The 20128-nt window shown below is 46.5% G+C and overlaps 1 protein-coding gene across 1 annotated transcript in view; it reads right to left on the bottom strand.

Annotated features, from left to right (window-relative positions):
- Nucleotides 1-16528, bottom strand: part of LOC149870347 (cytochrome P450 4V2-like) — a 40306-nt gene extending 23778 nt beyond the window's left edge. Inside the window, exons 1-5 of the mRNA XM_090036053.1 lie at nt 16244-16528; nt 13935-14047; nt 11150-11235; nt 1928-2118; nt 1437-1506 (exon numbers count right to left, since the gene is read on the bottom strand). Of these exons, the coding sequence (XP_089892179.1) occupies nt 1437-1506; nt 1928-2118; nt 11150-11235; nt 13935-14047; nt 16244-16475 (692 nt within the window). The 5' untranslated portion in view covers nt 16476-16528. The remainder of the gene's footprint in view (nt 1-1436; nt 1507-1927; nt 2119-11149; nt 11236-13934; nt 14048-16243) is intronic.
- Nucleotides 16529-20128: the final 3600 nt, after the last annotated feature.

The raw sequence follows: 20128 nt of genomic DNA on the forward strand, positions 1-20128 counted from the left end.
TACCCTGGGGGCCTTTAAAAGGAGACTGGATGAACACCTTGCTGGGGTTGTTTGACCCCAGTACTCTTTCCTGCCATGGCAGGGGGTCGGACTTGATTATCTGCTCAGGTCCCGTCCAGCCCTACCAACTATGAAACTATGGATGGGAGGATGCAATTTGATGTTTCAAAGGGAATCTTTTTATTTAATCTTTGGGAGATGCTAAGAATCCACTTAATCAGAATCTCAGTATCTGTAATTTTTTTAAATCATTTTAAATGCAATCCAAAAATGAGATAGATACATGTATCAACTACATATGAACTTGAACTACGTACATACATATCTATCAAAATAAATACAAGGGAAAAGGCTAGCCAATATAAAAGGCTGTCCAATATAAAAACAGCATGAGCAAAGAGGGAAGCTCAGAAGAAGAAAACAAGCATGAAAAGACTAATATTTTAACTACAATATCAGCTATGGTATTTGTCCAGTTTTGAAGAGATTTCTTCAATTGGTTCCCCACCCAGCAGGTCCTGCTAGCTGTCATCAAATTTTACCAGCTTCCCTGGATGAGGAACTAGATAAATTTCCTAAGGCCAGGCATTTGTAGAAAAAGTTTATCCTCAAGTAGGATCTCTTAAATACCTTAATAGTTCCCCCTCATCATAATTTTCAATTCAGTTCTTGGCAAGTATGTGTAGTACTGCATCTCTGACAGTTTATTTGTTCTTCTCAATTCAAAATCACATTCAAGAAAGGTATCAGTATTTTTCCAAAACCTTTATTACATTTCTCTTAGCCACTATGTATTGGAAAGGGAAAATATATCCCCTCAGCATGAAACCTCCTTTGGAAATGTCACTGTCCCCTGTTTGGCTTTGAAATATAGTCAGCCATTGTTTTGAGACTGATGCCTCTACTCAGGCAAACACTGACAGTCTTGCCACTTTCTTGCCTGATCGATATACCTACCAATTCTAGGGGTAGGTACTTTAATCAAGGTGAGTGGGAAATTTGTACTCCATGTAGCCAGTGTTGCAACCTTTCTTCCTTTGGCCTGTAAATCAGGGATATAGGATGTGTGACAACTAGTTCAATACCTGTTAGCTATGAAGTGCAACTGAGTCACAGGTTAGAGTAGCTCACTTTCTAATGCCATCACAAATTTCACGGGGCCAGCACAAGTTATGGAGGCTCCTCTACTGCATTCTACCTCTGTATATGCGCCCCCCCCCCCTCACCCCCCTTCATTTCAACTGATGGGCAACACAGGTTTGAAGCACTGCAGTGTGGCACACTGTGCTCAAATGAACCACTCTCCTTGCAGAGGCCACAGTAGCCTACAAAAATGGATTCTGCTGGTCTAAACTCCCAGGCACTTCAGCTGGCATTGGCATTCTCAATCCAAAAGTGACAAACTATAAAAAGAGACTTGAAAGTTTTACACTTACTTATAAATAGCATGGACATATTCAGAATCCTTGTCCATCTGCGCACCAATGTTTTTGCCCATTGCAGTTTCTAGAAAGAGAAATTGACTATGTTGACCAGTTCATTAGGAGGATTACGTGAATGTAAATGGCAGTTATTTACAGCCTCCGTGGACAGTACTATTTTCTACAAGATGTTCTTTCTTTCTGAAACAAGTCATAGTGTTCCAGTTCTTCTATCTTTCCCTTATTTTAGATTCTCTAGCCTCCTCTTATCCCATGAAGAGGGGAGGGGGTTCTCATAACACAACTCACTGTCCAGGGAGCTACAAAAAAAAGCAGAACACTTGGATCAAAATAGATGTGGTCAACCTTGATGATACAGCATTTAGTTTAAGAAGATAAGCAGAGATGGGTTATGTCAACCACCTTGAGAACCTAAACTGTAGCACTGGAACAGTTCCTAATTATTGCAATTCCCAAGCAATTGTTGAATCATACCTAAGACTTACCACAGATAATATCCAAGGCACACAGTGTGATGTCTACAAAACAATTAAACGGTTCTTTATCAACACATTTTTCAAATTTATCTGCCAAAACATTGGCTTGTTCATTCATGACTGCTAGAAAATCATTCAAAATTGTGAAGTGGAAGGTGGGTGTTATCATTTTTCTCCTGGTCCGCCACTTATCTCCAGTGCTACAAAATAAGAAGTGGGAAATTAAGTAGCACAAATTCATTTGACAAAAGAAATTATAACATTTCCAAGTGAATATACACTTTGCAGTATAACAGTAGTTACAGCTGGTAGCATGATCCTTAATGCTGAACTTTAAAAAGTTGCCAGTAGCTTGAGTAATCTTTGCTGGCCAATATGCACTGATAATTCTAAATGACAGCTCTAATGATCTGTACCATTTCCAAATGTATAGCACTGATAACAAGTGGCAAAGTGGAAGTATCCAGAACTCTACTAATCCTATGTTGCCTACTATAGGTGGTATAAGACGACTACCATAGCTGACACTGAGAAGGCAACTGGGGCAGTAATGGGCAAAAAGAAGTTTAAATAAGAATTCCTTGTTAAATACTAAGGTTCCAAGCACAGCCTTGCCCAGACTGGAGGGCCATTTAACAAGTTTTGGTGAGCTGTTGAGGGCTGCACCCATAAAATCTTTCAGAGATATTTAATAAATTATAGATTTTAAAAAATCATATACTAAAAATCAAATATCTACTATAACACATTTTAATTTTAAGAAATTATTTTGTCCTGATTTATGGTTTTGAGTAGTGTATACAGCAGGGGTGATTGCAAAATAGTTCAAAATAAAATTTTACTCTTATATACCATGAGGAAAGGGCAGGGAGGGTTGGGGTATGTGTGGAGTGTGGGGAGGTGGGGGTAGGGCTGTGAGGTGTGTATGTGGGGGTGAGCAGGGGTGGGGAGGTTTCTGTGTGTGAGCAGAGGTGTGTGTATGTGTGTTGCGGGGGACTGTCTGCATGCTAGGAGCCAGCTGGGGGTGAGGGGAGAGTGCAAAGGGGACATGTACAGCAGAGCTCGCCTGAGTGATGCAGGTGTGGTCCATGTCCTTCCCATCTTGCCTGCAGATGCTCTTGCACAGCTCCACACAGGGCTGAGCCCTGACCACTCCTGCCCAGGCAGCCTGCACTGCATTCCCACTTACCCCCAAGTCAGAACCCTGGCCAGAGTGCACAGTGCTGCTGCTGCAGCTACCCAGGTACTGCTTGGCTCCCCCCGCCTCCAGCAGCTCCGCCTCCTGCCCCTGCTGCACTGCTCTGGGAAGCAAGTAACATGGGGAAGCAGCAGCAGCCATGGGGATGTGTACTGGGCACCACAAACCCAGCCAGACAGGGGTGAAGCTGCAGCCAAGAGACTCCCTCCCCAGCTCAAGGGGCTCCAGCTCCTGAGTGGAGGCTTGGAGTTGCAGCTGGAGCCTCTCAAGCTGAGGCAGAAGCTGCCCGGCTACATCTTCCTCCTCACCTGGCTGGGTGTGGTGGCTAGCACACATCCCCATGGCTGCTGCTGCTTTCCAGCATTACCTCTGACCAGAGCAGTGCAGCAGGGGCAGGAGGAGGAAGAGGAGCTGCTGGAGGCAGGGGAGCTAAGCAATACTTGGGCAGCTGCAGTTATGCTGGAAGGACCCACTGGAAAATGGTGCACATGGGTGGGGGCTGGAGCCATCTGCAGAAGCACAACACAGGCTGCCCCAGACAGGAGTGGGCAGGGTTTGGCCCCTCGCACAGCATGGCAGTGGCAGCCACAGGCCAGATCCAATCAGCTGGCCAGCCAAATCCAGCCCATGGGTCATATTTTACCCATGCCTGGCCTAGCCTATCTTCACTCATAATAACCCTTATGTTTCCCTTACTTAGAAAAGTGAAGGATAGGGAAATTTATAGTGCAACAGAGGCCTGATTATTACATGACTACTGAGTGGTACTCAGAAAAGAAAACTTGTATGCTGTGAATTTGGGAAGGAGCTGGCCAAACACCTAGCTCTGAGTTGCCTCTCCTAGGCTGGGTGCCCCATTCAGACCTGTCTGCCTGCAGAAAGAGCAAACAAGCAATGTCTTCTATTATCCTGAGAGCAACAACTGTCACCTAATGGGGCAGGGTGGAAATTCATTACCGGGAAGCCCCCAAAAGCTCCTGATCCTCCTTCTATATTTTTAGAATGGTGGTGCTCAACCTTTTGACCCAGGACAAATGAGTAGTGTGGGACCCCTCTGCGGGCAAGATTGGGCCCTGGAACCCAGCACTACCAACTCCCATCCCCCCACCCCCCATGCCAAGGCTAGGTCCCAAGGTGCCTGACACTATCCCTTCCCATCCCTTGCATGCCAGGTTTGGTTCCTGGGGACCTGAAGCCACCCCCTATAGCCCCCTGTGCTCTGGATTGCATCCTGGGAGCCTAGCACTACCCCCTTCAAACTTCCCGGCAACAAAATTAGGCCCTGGGGCCTGGCACCACCCCCATTTAGCCCTCGGCACTGGGATTAGATGCTTGATTTAGTGTGAAGGACCAAGGGCTTCCCATGGGCCCAGAGATTTGGCAGCAGGGAATCACTATCACCACTCCCCATCACCAAATTTCTGGACCTGTGGGGCACCGTGGGCCGAATTTGGCCTGAGGGCCAGAGGTTGAACACCCCTGTTTTAAAACTTTCATGCTGAATGTTCTTTTAAAACCTAAGTCTCAGTTTTCTGAGTTCAGCACTGCTGGGAGATCATGCGCAAGTGATGCAGCCTCCATTTAGATTTATCCTGAACTTCTAAACAGAAAGAAAAAATAAATATGGGAAAATTGTCAATTAAGTAAAAAATATTTGAAATAGCAGGTTCTATCATTAGATTTGTACTCTCCCTATCAGAGCGCTTTAGGGAAATAAACTGAAGGGAAAGAGCTGGTAGACCAAGGGTAGGCATTTGGAGCTGTTGCAAAAGGGCAATGTTTCAAAAAGGCAGAAGCTGTAACTTTCTAACTGTTACATGTATACAAGCTGCAAAGGATACAAATGAAGCAAATCACTGCAACTTTAACACTGTTTCATTCAGGGTTAAAATTGAAAGCAGTTTTATTATATTTGCATCGTTCCCTGCTTGTCCACATGCAGCAATTAGACCGTAGCATTTTGAAACAGTCTCCTTTTGAAATAGCTTCATATGTACTTGTGTCCTTACCCAGAGCAACACTAAGAGGCTGGATGGCCCAGGCTGCCCTCCTCCCTCCCCTCCCAGAAAGCAGCCCAAACAGGGAACAAAAAACATGGATAAGACTTTCTACCTTTTGGATAAGACTTATCTTCCAATTCAGGCTATTAGTTCCAATCCCCTCTTTACATAATCAAAACTTAAATCTTTTCTCTGTCCCCTTCCCCCATCCTTTGCCCCTTGGTTAGTAAACCCCTTGTTAGTTACCAGTCCTTCCTCACAAATATTGCAATGATCACAAAACATGTGCTGCCTTTATAGTGTTCTTTCCTCACCCTGTGTTGGATTGTAAGCATTTCAAAGCATATCCCAGCAGAGTCTCTAGCAATTTTCTTTAGTCCCTCAGTACTACTGTATCAACATGATTAATAATGTCAAGAGCCTTTCCCTTCAGCAGTTGTGACAAGTGTATATACATAATAAACATACACATAATCTACCACGTGTACTTTAAGTTGCTGTGGACTCTGATCACTCATTACACCTATGTAAACACAACTAAGACAGCAATATTCTAAAATGGATTGGGCAAAACACAGCCCACGGGCCACACCTGGCCTGCAAAGAGATTCCATCTGGCCCACGGCAAGTCATTTGGCCCCACCGGGCCATGGTGCATGCAGCTGGTCATGGGTGACTGGTGCCTCCTAATACTGGGGGGGCATCAGAGCCCAATGGCCAACTGGGGGGGATCCCCCAGCGACTGATCACTGACTAGGGGCCAGGGACGAAGGGAGAAAAAAATGGCGGGGAGAGGGCTGAGAGCTGTACAAAAGTCTGCAGGGGAAGGGATGGAAAGAGGGAAAAGGGCCATGGTGGGGAGAAGGTGAGGCTGGGGCAGGGATCAGGCTTAGGGCCAGAGGCCAGGGTCCACTGCAACCGTGTGGCTGCTCCTTCCCCCATGCCAGGGGTCATTGCCCAGCACCAGCATCCCCTGCCCTGCCTTGCCTAAGTCATCTCTAGGAAGAGCTGGCACGCCACCATGTGTGTCCTGCTGCTGGGTGGGCCAGGCAAGGCTGCAGTGAGTCGCAGAATAAGCAGAGCACCACCCCTCCACCCTTTGCCCCATGCAAAGACTGGGGGGGGGGAGGCATGTCTCTGCCCTTGGCTCCCCAGTACCGCAACTCTGCAGGAGCCACTGGACTCCCCCTGTCCTACAACCTGGGCCAGCCAGGGATCCATTCATTGTAAATGGGGCTCTGACCAGGCCAGGTCGTGGGGCAATCAGAGCCCAGCAGCTCATCCAAGGCCACAGTGCATTGGAGCCAAGAGGCTGGGGGAACCTGCCACCCCTCCCCCAGCTCCCCCTGCAGCATGAGCAGTGGCTCTCCCCACAGTGCAGCTGGGGGGGGGAGGGGCAGGGGAGACAAATGATTTGGCCCTGCCCCTACCCTGCTCCCTCCTGCATTATGGGGGGTCTTGATCTCTACACACACACCCCTATGCCCAGAAACTAAAGGAAAAAAACCTTACCTACCTGCCTGCTGTGCTGAGCTGCCTGCAAGCCTGGCGCACCCTTCCCCCCTGCTGCAGCAGCGGCTGGGTTGCCCTGGTATTTGGGGTGCTGAGCCCCATTAACCCCCCTTTCCACCATCCCTAGTGGCTGATCCCCACCGCCAATGGAAGTGCCACCGACACTTCTCTCAGGGGGTCATGGCCAATCTCAGGAGGTGTACATGGAACCATGTGCACTCGCTATATATCACTAAATGCAGCTGGTCACTCTGTCCCCAGGCACAATCTGCCCAGCTGCCACTGCCAGTGTCTCTGCATTCTGCCACTGCCAGTGTCTCCAACTCCACCATCGGAACCAGCTCTGCTGCCCAGGTACCCCATCCTGTCCACCCTGCATGCACTGCCCCCATCGCAGGGATGTGTGGGGAGTGGATTGTGGCTCTGCTCAAGGCCCTGGTCTAGTGCTGTCACCATCCCACAATCCCCACCATGCCCACCTGCCCCACTCTTGGATGCCACTCCCTGCCCACACATGGGCCCATCCAATCCTACCAGCTGAGCATGCCTTGTACATGGGGTCTCACGCCAGTCACCATGGAGACCCCACCTGCCTACTTCATCCAGTGCCCCCATCCAGTGCCCTTGTGGTGAGTGTGGGGTGGATAAGCCTGGGGCCAGATAGGATCATTGCCCCGCGCTACCCCGTTGCACTGGGGCTGGGTCAATACCTCTTCCCCAGCCCCCTTCCCTGCACCCAACAGCAGCACACCAAAATTCCTTAAGTAGCCCTCCAGCCCATATAATTGCCCACCTGTTCTAAGAGTATAAGTGAAAGCAGAATATAATGACAGTGAGGATGATTACAATGACGTTCATATAAAATACTTTCTACCAATAGAACACAGAGTACTTTGCAATAGTGTGGCTCCATTGTTCTTCTTTTACAAAGTAAAAGGTAACTAGCAGGGCCTTTGCAGATTAGGGACAAGTCTATAATGTGCACTGCTGTATAGCATAGGGATGCCCAGCCTATTTCTAAGAAGAATGGTTCAGGTACCAGTAACAGTATAGCCATATTACCTGCAGCTTAATCTACCCTGTTTCTCTGCTCTGGCAAATTAGCCCTCACATAGCTAATTTAGCTAAATCCTTTCAGGTACACAGATAACAAGATCAATGATTTAAAATGATTTGCAGGAGCTGACAAGGCAATAGATTCAGGAGAACAGGGGTTTCCGAACCCCTAGCAACAAATTTAAAGCAAAAAGGCAACACAGAATTAATAACTCATAATCAAGTGTTAGATTGGTGCTTGAAGCAAGTTAGGCAGACACTGCCACACCAATGTGAAAAGGAGAAGGGGGAAATGGAGCCCCAGTGGATTCTTATCTGGAGAGTGGTAACTCATAAGGTAGTTGCAGGACATATCAGAAAGGCCATGTAAACATACCCTTATTTTGACTTGATTCTGAATAGCAATTTTGACTCTGAACCAAACAAACTGTCCAAAAAACACACGTAACGAACTTATATAACTCTGAAACAAATCAACCTAAACATAAAACAGGACAGATATGGAAAAAGTAATTAACAAAAACAGAACAGAAATACTTTCAAGGTAAAATATGGCAAGGTATTTTATTCTGAAAAGGGAGAAGTGCCCAAGTCTCTATGGTGGCCAGTAGGAATTGTACAATTGCTACTGATTATACGTGAAAGGCCCTTGGATATGATTGGGACAAACAATAGTATAAACTCCACAGACATTTAGATTCTAATGATCAGTTAGGTCTTTCATAGGGGTAAAATATGCACTGTTTTCTTTTACTGAGGTTGTGCAACCCAAAAGAGTACAGAAGGTAGCTCTGCAGAGGCTCCATATGTCTATTTGGGAAGGGGTTAGCAGCAGGAGAGAGAAGATGAGAAGGTCTACTCTACCCTTACATGGATCCTCAAGTTCTTCTTAACCCACTACTGACAGGGCACTGGAGAACACCATGCAATAAATAACATTAGAACTACTCTTCAAACCTTTCAGTGGGAAACAAGGACTCTTCAAACCTCATCAGCCTCTTCAAACCTTGTCTCATTTCACATCTCCCTACCCACTATAACAATGAAAACAGTCTTGATGTCCTATTTCTTCCTTTCTCCTACTCCTGACTGTACTACTCCTACTTTCTTCTGTCATTAAAACCTCCATTTTTAGAATATGATTAAATGACACAAAGTGGGTGCATCTACACATACAATGAATGCAATGTGATAAAATCCAGTGCCATTTGAGCTGGAGTTAACTTCCCCCCACATGCTCCCAGGTGTCTACATGTGCACCCAGGACAGCAGCACCTTGTGCTAGTCTATGGAGTAGCCCCAGGCTGGCCGAAGCCACAAGGGGTCAACCCTGGGTTCTGGGTGGCAGCAGAGGAACTGGCTGGGGAACAGGGGGGCTCACAGTGCGAAGCCATGTGGCTAGGCAGTAGGCAGCCCCCATGCATTAATTTCAGTGCGTGTAATGACTCCACCATAAGACAGTACTGTCCTACGGCAGAGTTAATTAATTTACTGCACTGTAATACCAGCACACATGTAGATGGTGATGCTTTACTGCAGAGCTAATTAGTCAACTCCACAGTAAAACACATGTGTAGATGCACCCAGTCAGAATTTCCTGTCTTCTGAACCCAAATATTATCAAATTCAGGCAACTTGTTCAGAATTTAATATGACTCTGCTGCCAAGAACATGATTCATTAAACAATAATAATTATTGCTAACTTGAGGCTGTAAAATACTAGGAAACTGCTCTGAGGAGTAAGGGAGGATTAGTCTGCTCCAAAAGCAAAGCATTCACCATGTGCATGCTTCTCCTGATCACAGGTTCCATAATTGAGAATGAGCTAAGTGTATTGTGCCAGTTGCTACTAATTGAACTTGTTCTGCTTACAGATAGCAGCATATCTATGGACAGATAGCAGCATAATCCATAAACAGATAGGTGGAATGCACTGCCCATCAGATTATATACCTGACAATCTCTTCTTAAGCAGTAAATGAATATAATAGTCCATACAGCCTAGAAATGAATTTCCATTAATTCAATTAAAAAAGGGTTGTACGGCAACTTTCTAGGCCTATCAGTGTCATTTTTCCTGGGGGTGAAGCTAGGATCATCAGTGCAGCTGGATCAGTTGCAAATCATTACTCAAAAGCAGTTATCAGCATGAGTAGAATTCAACCAGCTGAATTCTGACATCAGGGATATATGGCTTCCCCTGAAGTGCATATCACTGAGTATGAGCACACCTGAAAGCTAAAATCAACAAGATTTCATTTTGGTTAGTTAAACTGGGCTGAAAGTCTTCTCATTTGAGAAGATAAAAGTAATGCATCGCTTCTGTGTATGAGAGAGTTATATGCATTCAAATGAAGTCACTCCTACCCACCATGCTTACATACCAGCATCCTTTCAAGAGAATTTTTCTCATCTTCCTACTGTTGGGAGACGCACCCACTTTAGGTCAGACTGTGTGGGCTTAGAGCTGCCCTCTGGGTGTGTGCATTTATAGGAAATTAGGGATTACAGGAAATGTGTCATAGCATAATAGCCATTACAACAGTTTGAAAATAAAGCAGAGAAATGAACCTCACACCCAGATTATCTTTACCCAAACAGAGTCTGGAATCACTGCTTATAGAATCAAGAGTAAAAATCCAACAGTGAAAGTACATCAGTTTTGGTGTTGCCTGTCCACGTCTATCCCTAAGTAGCTGTTTACCATAGCAAACAGGCTAGCTCCTGCCCCCATCACCTAAAAGCAAAGAACAGTCAAAGCTACATCCAGCACAAAAGGAATCAGAACTTGCGGTATAGGTGATATCTTTTATTAGACAAACTCGAAGTTATTTGGTGTTAAGCAGGACATACAGTCATATTTCCTTCTGGTTATGATGTTTCGTATTTCACCACACCACATAAGAAAAGCCTGCCCAGAAGAGCACTCCAATCTTTTAACTTTCTGTGAAATACGAAACATCATAACCAGAAGGAAATATGACTCTACATCCTTCTTGCCAAACAGCTTTGAGGTACACAGACTATTCCAACTTTTATCTGAGCCTAATCTTCATAAAATTCACTATTCCAAACAGGAAATTTTACCAGACCTTCAACTCTCCTATGAACTATCAACTTTCATTTCTACCTAGAACTTTTACAATCTTTTCTCCTATGCCTGAAGAGTGTGCTGGTGCCTGAAAACTTGCAATTAAAGACTTTTTTTTGCAAAGATCTAGTTGGTCTAATAAAAAAATATCACCTCCACCACAAGTTCTGATTCCTTAGGCCTCTAGACCAATATGGCTACAACCACTGTACCATCCGGCACACAATTACCTTGAAATAGCTGCTTATCTGTTCATTCCAGGTCTTGATGACTGTCTGTTCATAAGCATACTCTTAAAACAGGCAACATGTATAATGATCTTTAAGCACTGCAAATTTTAAGTAGATCAAATCACATTTGTATTTTACCATACCTTGTTAAAAGTCCTGTGCCAAGCCATGGATGAAGAAACTTGTATATAAAGGATTTATCTATGTGCTTTGAACTGCTCAGAATAATCTAAAAATGAAAAAAAGATGTTTGAAAAACAATTCTCTTTAGGGAGGAGGCACAAGTATTCCTCTGTTTTTGTCACCCACTTACAGCCACTTTTTTTTTTTCATTCATTTTTTATCTGCATCTATCTAATTGTTGTCTTACATTAAATTGGGAGCTATGCGCCGCAGTCACTGGAGCTTTTTTCCCTGTTTACACAGTACCTAGCACTGTGATGGCTACCCCTAACCGTGATGGCAAATCAAATAATAAATTTAAATAACCAATTCATACTTAATACATAGCATCTCTTCTTGCAGAAAGGAGCTTGCATAACATATTTCTGTCTGCTGCTCCATAAAATGGAAAAGTCATTTACAATCAGGAATTCCTTTACACAGCACACTCCAAAAAACTTTCGTCAAATAATTTTCCATCAAAATCAGAACACTACAAATGCATTGATTTCTCAAGAACTTGTAAAAAAAAAAACTTAATGTTTTAAACTATTTTGAAGTGTCCAATTTTGACTTAAAAAAAAACCAATGCTTTCATTTTCCAGATTCAAATGCAATTTCACTTTTTATTGCATTTATTATCATGTAATTAAACCATATAAAATAATAAATGCCAATCAAGAAAACCCATAAAATATAGTATAATACTTTTTAACTACATTTCAAAATTAAGGGCTTTTGCTCTGAGTTAACAAAAATTAAAACGCCTACTGTATTACTAGTCTAACTGGAATATAGCAATTGCTCACAAAACTCCCTTCCCCGACTCCTGCTGCCCCTTCCCCCCTTAACCTTCTTCTCCATTCCAGTCTCTCCAGCCTCAGCCTGGCCTGATTGGGAGCTGCCACTGCTACTTCCTGGCAGGGCTGGGCTGGATCCAGGCTGGGGCCATACTACTGCTTACTGCTCCGGAGGAGCAGAGCTGCAGAAGAAGGTAAGTGGGTATGGAGGAAGATAGGCTGCAGCGAATGAAAGGGGTACAGGCTGAAGGGGAGACAGGGAGTACGGGAGGCAGGTTGTGGGGTGGAGGCAAGTTACAGGAGAGAGCAGGGGCAAGAGAGGCAGGCTACAAGGGTGGCAAGGGGTGGGGAGGCAGGGTGTGGGGGGCAGATATAGGCACTGCAGGGAAGGCAGCCGTGAGCAGGCACTGATATGGAAAGGCAGGTAGCAGGGGGGCACATAGTAGCACAGGCATGAGGTACAGCAGACACAGGCATGGAGCAGGGAAGGGACAAGAGAGCAAGGGGTCTGGGTTTAGTCCCTCAGCCTCTGCCACTGCTTTCCCTACCATAGCAGTGGGGGAATTAGTTTTAAATGATCTTCCTCTAATTAGATTCTATACATGGAAAATTATAACATATTTATACTTTCCTATGTATAGAATCTAATTCTTGAGGGAGTCATCTTAAATTTAAAGTCACCTTGGATTTGGGTAAATAGCATATCAAACCTTAATATCCCACAGCTGCTGTACAAAGGCATGATCTTCAGCAGGGAAAGAGAAGAGATTAACAGTTTGCAGACTCAGGGAGACTCTGTGCTCTCTGGAAATCCATTCATACCATCAAGTTTATGTCTTCCTGAAAGAGCTAAGTTTCTAAGGTGCCACTCTGCCTCATTTTCTGGCTGACTTCAAACTAACATGGCTAGCTACCTCTTTCTATTCTTTAAACTCCCAGGTCAAGCTTCCATGGGGTCAGTATGAAGGGCAGAACATGGGAAAGAGACAGTTTTCCCAGTTATGCTACATTGTAGTTAATAAATTCAATGAATAAATATAAATATCATCTTCAGGACTCAGACTGACATGTTGTTTGCATCTCACTCCCTAATTTAAAACAACTCTATCTATGATGATAACACTGGCAGCCGTAGCACTGAAGTTTTGTAACTAGTGGATTATTAACACGGCATCTGCATTATAAAACCCTGTTATCATGAAAATGCAAAGTCAAGTTCAAGGCCTTCTACAGGCCAAACACTGATCAAAACATTTGATCTCATTCAGTGCAGAATTAAGCACAGAAACTTGTTTTTATTCAATTGTCATTAAACAGAAAATGCACCTGACTAAAGGAGATGACTAGCACAAAGAATGAAGCTCTCGTTCCCAACACATGGTTTTCATTACTGGTCTCACTGCACTATGACTAGTCACTATGAATGATTATTGTCGAACCTAGGGATGAAATAACGTCAGACGTAAAATTTAAGTATAATCCTCATGTTTAGTAAAATGTGTCCATATTTAATTACTCAAACTGGGAGGAACCAGGGTTTTGTAGAAGAAGGAAATCAGACAGCCTCACCTAACTGTTTATTGTAAAGTATTGTACCACTGCACAAATACTTTCCACTATCATTTCCAGTAGGCACTGTACAAGCAGATAAAAGAAAAAGAAAGAAAGAATCAGGGTAAAAATATTAAGTGAATTTTTAAAAATATGTCCTATTTATGCCTTAAATTTTAATACTAAAATATTTGACACTGAGCCTTCAGTAGAACTAGTGCACATAAGGTTGCCTGTGAACCTTGAGAGAATACCAATCCAAATATTTTGAAGCTTCTGAATTACATGAGGAACTGAAGTAGTTCTGGGACTTGGTACAGAAAAATTACACTATAGAATGAAAGATAGCTAACACATTTTATCATATTAGGCTAACTGGTAGAAACAGATTGACAGAAAAGACAGGAGCACTCACCTCCACGTTCTCAGGGTGAAAACAAAGCAGAAAAGGCAATGGTCCTATCCAAAGTTTTAACAGTGGTTCATTCCTGAGTTGTTCAAAATACATGAGTACTTGTTTAAAGAAATCTGTAAAAGAGAAATCTATTAGAATAAGCCAAAGACAAAATTTCTGTATATAATTCATGATGAGTTCCGTATAGCTTTATCTTTGCTAATTTAACAAAGGAGAGTTATTTTACTTAACTTTTGTTAGGCTCAGAACGAGTTTACCCAGCACACTGAAGTGTAGCATTCAGGGTACCAGCACCTGAACCAGTGCACTGAAGTGGCACCTGTAGCATGAGTCTGCAGGAAACAGATCACAGATCTGCCCTAGGCCCTGGCCCTGCACTGTTACCTCCCCACAATCCCAGCCTCACCCACCCCTTCCTCTTCCAGATGCCTCTCCCCGTGGCCCCATCTCATCCTCCCACTCAAACGTGCCCTGCCCACAAGGGATAGGTGCAATGGCACCCCTTCCTCCCTCTGCCATGCGGGCCCAGTTCAGCACTCTGCCCCTCACCCCTCCCCAGCCTGCAACAGCTGCAAAGTTCCTAACATGGCCCTCCAGCCAAAATCATTGCCCACCCCGATTTACTGTCTCTCACAATGCAAGAATTAGGGATGACAAAATGAAACTAATAGGGAATAAGTTTAAAACTAATAAAAGGAAGATCTTTTTACAGAGCAAGTAATTAAAGTATGTGATTTGTTGCCACAAGACATTGCTGAAGAGGACACTTTAGCCATATTTTAAAAAGGACTGGATAATTTCTTGGAGGAAAGGGGCATCAGTAGCTATTGAGCATGGGAGTTAGGGGCACAGCCTCTGAATCAGAGGTTCCTAGACTTTAAGTGCCAGAGGCTGCTAGTGGGAGGAAAACCTCTGGTCACTCTCCCTTTCAGCATTGACTTTCTACCACTGTGACGCAGGATACTGGGCAAAAAGGACCTATGGTCTGATGGAGGAAATGGCAGTTCTTATGTCAAGGTTGAAACGGCCCTTTCGGTTGATCTGATTTCTCTTAGGGTGTACCAAAGAGCACGGTGCTTTCATAGCACCACAAATGCCAGTTCAGGGTTTCAAATTCACTACAGCAAACACTTCCAAAGTTTGTTCTGACTTCGCACTAACCTCTGAGCACAGAGGTCAGCTGAGCCATCCCAGCTGGTGGCAACCGGGATGGCTCAGCTGACATCTGTGCTCAGACTCTGGGCAATGTGCATTTAGTCAGGGCTACACACTGCACACAAGTACACACTGTGTTTGAGCCACTTAAGCATAGACCAGTATTAGTGCTAGCTCAAGTTTGGGGCAGTTCTAAGGCTAAAAACCTTCTCCAACTGTCCCCCACCTGCCACTAGAAGGCTGCCAACCATGAACCTAACTAAGAGCTACAGCTGTGAGTTGCCACTACAAGGCTGGCGTCTATCCCTGCTCCCGGGTGGGAGGGTGAGAGATGGGTTGGGGGCCACAGGAACATGAGACTGGGAGACAGAGAGTTAATAGGATGGGGGTGGGTAATGAAATGGGAGGTGGAAAGGAAAAGGGCGGGGGAAGTGTGGTGAAGTGAAGGATGTCAACCACAAAAGGATGTTTTTAAAAAAAAAAGACTTTGAAAAGAAATAAAGAGGAAGTAAAATAAAGGGTGTTGCATGTTTTAATGGATTAGGATTTGAGATTGTTGTGGGAGGGATGGGTGGGGAGGTGGAAGCAGTGAGGGAGGGCACTTCTGGGGTGGCTGCTGCCCCGGCCCCAGGAAAGAAGTCCCAGCTCATAGGGACAGTCTGGCCCCCCCTCTTGTTCCTCCCTCTCCCCACACCTCATGCCTGGACCCACGCATGTCCTATGCACGCAGGGGCCCAGGCAGCCTGTTGGCAGCACCATACCTAGACTCCTGGCACCCCTGGGGAAACTTCTAGCATCAGGCCCCCCCTTTGCCAGAGATAATGATAATCATTATTTTCACTATTTTCGGGCTCCTTTTCTGTCCAGCCGCCCGGTTGGCCCATGCCTGTGTCCGGGCCTGCCCGTCTGCAAGGGAGCGCGGCGCTGGGCTGGGCAGCTCACAGCCCGGGGGCACGCGGGGGAGCTGGCTCCGTGCCAGCACCACCTCCAGCTCAGGGGTGCAAAGTTTGTCCACGCAGACAGGAGAGTGGGGAGGAGGACACTGCACTCTGGGGTGCTGGAGCACATAACGGGAGGGAGGCAGCCCCAGAGTTTCCAAGCGCCCGCCCTTCCCCTGCACCGAGCTGCGCCCGGGGGCCGGGCCGAGCTCCTACCTTCCCCCTTGGGCTCGAAGAACAGCGCGTTGCCCAGCAGCGGGTAGCAGGGGCTGAGCCCCGGCACCGGCCGCAGCTGCCACCACCTGCCCAGGGCCGCGGCCAGCAGGCGCAGGGCGGGGGCTGCCCCCAGCGCCACGAGCAGGGCGCCCCCCGCCGCCGCCGCCCAGTACAGCAGCCGCGCGCCCCCCGCCGCCGCCGCCGCCAGCCCCGAGCCCACGGCTGCCGCCATCTGCCCCGCGGGGCCGGGGACACTCCGGGGCTGGGCAGTGAGGACAAGGCGGGGCCGGGGAGGCGCCAAAAGAGCGAACAGGAAATCCCGCTAGTCGCCAGCCGGCTGGAGCAGAGGGGACCGCCTCTGACCCCCCCCCCCCGCCCAGCTGTGAGGCTCTGTCGTGCCCGCCTTCGCGTCGCGGGGCAGAAGCGGCACAGAGGCCTTGCCTCACAGCGGCGTCGGGGCTGCCCCCCAGGACCCCGGCTCTGCTCTTCTCCCACGGCCTCAGCCCGCAGGGGCAGCCTGAGGCAAAGGGCATGGCTCCCTAAGCCCCACTAGGGCATTGGCTGTCCCCAAACGGTACCAGGGAACCAGCAGCGCTCCAGCCCGGCACCTCCATCCGAGGAAACATTTTGCAAGAGTGGTACTGCTTTTTGTCACCGAGTCCTTCCAAACAGCTAAATAACCCAGCGGGGAACACAGTTTGGCCTGCACTGGCTCCTGACGCTTAGGCCCACATAAGACAAACAAACCCGCAAGTGCTCCAGTGAGGGGAGTGCAGAAGCAAACTATTAAAACCATAAAAACTAGCACAAGGAAGTTGTTTTCACACAGCTCTCATTCAAGTGTGGGACTCGTTACTACCAGATGGTGCAGAAGGGGACAGTTTTGCCATATTCAAAAGGGGATTAGACAAATCCTTGTAGGAAAGGGGCACAAGTAGCTATTGAGCACAGGAGTTAGGGGCTGAGCCTCTGAATCAGAACTTTTTAGGCCTTAAATGCTGGAGACTGCAAGTGAGAGGAACAGTGGGGGAAAAAAATTGGTCATACCCAGTTCTCTCTCCTTTTCAGTACCCACTCAGTGCCACTGTGTGTAGGCAAGATGGGCCACTAAATAGCCATTCTTATGTTCATAAAGTTCTCCAGCTATGAATCTTGCTAACCAAATGGAGGATGAAGAATAACACAATGCATTTAATTATACTTTTACAGTCCAATACTTAGCAATTTAACAGAAAGAAGTAGCCCTGTGACAGACTCACTGCATCTTAAAACTCTGATGCTGAGCCTGGTTCCTGTAAGCAGAGCCCTGAGAAAGAATGTCTTGTGTTCAAAAGGCCACGCAACTTTATCCCAACTACATAGTTGGTCCAGTAAAGGATACCACCCTCCTGACAACCCAAGAAATCCTTGCCTCTCGCATGCATCTTAAAATCCTGAGTTCATAACAGGTGGCTAGCCTGTGAGTTGTGCAAATGTAGTTAAAAAGCCTCCCTAAGTTCAAAGAAGCATGGGAGCTTCATTATGGCTGCACATTGGAATCTCAGCAAGGGATGCCAGAGGAACACATTCGCAGAGCACTGACTTGCAGGCAAAAAGGAGCTACGTATAGCTGCTCATCCCCTAAGCAGCCCTCTCCGGTGCTCCCTCTTGCTTGTGCTTATTCCAGCTGCACAGAGGCCAGACATCTGCACTGAAGATAAGTGCAGGCAGCTACTATGTTTCAGGGGGGGCAGAGATTTAAGGCCCACAACAGGGGGCTAAGCTCCAACCCATGGTGGCAAAAGGTTGCCAGCCCCTGCTATTGTGTCATATTGGCTACAAATAGAGGTTTTGGTGTGGCATCAGCTATGCCAGGATGTCTCCCAGCACAACTCTTCTCACTGATCAGCAGAAATATATGTTGCTGGGACCATCATCCCCACAGGGACAAACCCCTGCCACTCCAGGGGCTTCAGGGCCTTGAACTGTGGGTCAATGGCCCCAGATGCTGCACCTTGCACCCTGATCCAGGGCACGCATCTGCAAGCAGGGTTCCCCAGGGGGGGGCGTTGCTTGCATGTCTCAGGAATCCCTCTGCAGCATCAGGGTGCAGTAATGTGTAACCTGAGAACCAGGAATCTCCTGGCAAGAGATTTCAGGGACCTGTGTCTGCAAGTTGGGGAACCCACTGGCCCAGGTGCCACATCTTACTCACAATGTGTCTGCCTCAATCCAATTTGTGAAATGCCTTCAGAATCCCCTGCAGGATTCCACTACAAGTGAGGGAACTCCCATGGGTTTGGGGCATGGCAACACGAAACTGTGCCCTGGGAATTCGCAATAAGCGAACAGAAATCCTTCTCTATAAGGCATTATGAACTGAGCCTAGGTTCAATCATGCAAACATTTTTGGACAAAAGGCAGGGATGTCTGTTCATTGACAACTTGTGCTGCCATAAACATTTTTATTGTGGCACAGGGGTGACATCTGTTTACACCCACCGAGGTAAGGCTGAAACAGTGGCCTTCACTAATCAAAATTTATCTACATTAGCCTTTTTAGAATGTTCTTTCACCCGTAATGCAGTTCTTTTTACACTACTTCCTCTAGCCTCAATTATGTTAACTTGGTCTAACTTAAAACAACAGCCTATGGCCTACTAAAAACACTACATCACAAGGTAAAAAGGACTCAAAGTTAACACAAATATAGCCAGTGCAGATCGCATTTCTTCTAATATACAAAAAACGTGATGTGGTTTGTATATTACTTAAATCATTATTAGATACAAGCTTCATCGCATTTTTTAAATTTGTAAAACAAACATAAAAAAGGGAAAAGGAGGGGAATGTAACTGGTAAGGGATATAGCAAAAGATAGCAAAGAATCCATGAGAAAGGGAAAATGTGCTGCATGTTTTGGTATATTTTACTAAGTTATAGAAAAGCAGATGGGATAGGGAAATGAGTAATAGTAGTGGGAAAAAAAATAGTCCCAGGCTATTACGAGCACAGGTCCAACTGTACTACATGTGGCCATATGCACTTCAGCAGCTCTTTTTGCAGTCAGTTTTGGGGAAGCAAATTGCAGCATAAGCCCACAAGATCTTTAGGGAAGGGTGGTATAGAGCAGGGGTAAGCAACGTTTTTTGGCCAGAATGCCAAAAAAAACACAACATCCACCTTGGAAGGTGCTGGAGTGCTGACATGCCGGAATCCGGAGCAGCTGTTTGTAGCCTCCCAGCTGCAATCAGCCCATGGAGCCCCGTCTGCTTGCAGCAGGGCTTGCAGCCCCCCAGCCGCCTGCTGGGAGCAGCCTGGACTCCCTGGCTGGCAGCAGCTGCTGAGAGCTCAGGCTGGTGGTGGTGTGCCGAGCAAAATGGCCTCACGTGTCATGCTTGGCACACATCCTGGGGGTTGCTGACCCTTGGTATAGAGTGTAGCGGAGCCTAGGGCTCCTGTTACTTTACAGGTGAAAGAGCTGCCAGAAGGGCCTCAGGAGGGGAAGGCTGCTCATTATGAGCTACTACTAGAGAATAAGTCCCAAGGGATCTACCTGCTATGAGTACCTATTGCAGCGGTAGTTAGTGGAGACAAGATACTACTGCAGCAATGACCAGCAGCAGTAAGCTGCCCTGGAGTACAACTAATAAGCTAAATCAGGAGGCACCTGTAGCCAGCCTAAGGCATCACCTGATCAGAAGAAGGCAAGGCCTGGGGGGCATATAACTGGGGTCCAGAGCCAGAGCAGGCATTATGGCCCTAGAGGCTTGAAGGGAAAGATCTTTGCTGTGAGATGGCTGTTGTAGGAGGACTGAGCACTGAGCACAACAAGCAAGGAGTTGGGGGCTAGTAGGGAACAAAGGTCACTTATACACATGCAGGGATCCTGACCTGATATGCTGG

The sequence above is a fragment of the Crocodylus siamensis genome, chromosome 2, assembly GCF_052110815.1.
Source record: "Crocodylus siamensis isolate JL-2025a chromosome 2, ASM5211081v1, whole genome shotgun sequence".
NCBI classification, from domain to species: domain Eukaryota; kingdom Metazoa; phylum Chordata; order Crocodylia; family Crocodylidae; genus Crocodylus; species Crocodylus siamensis.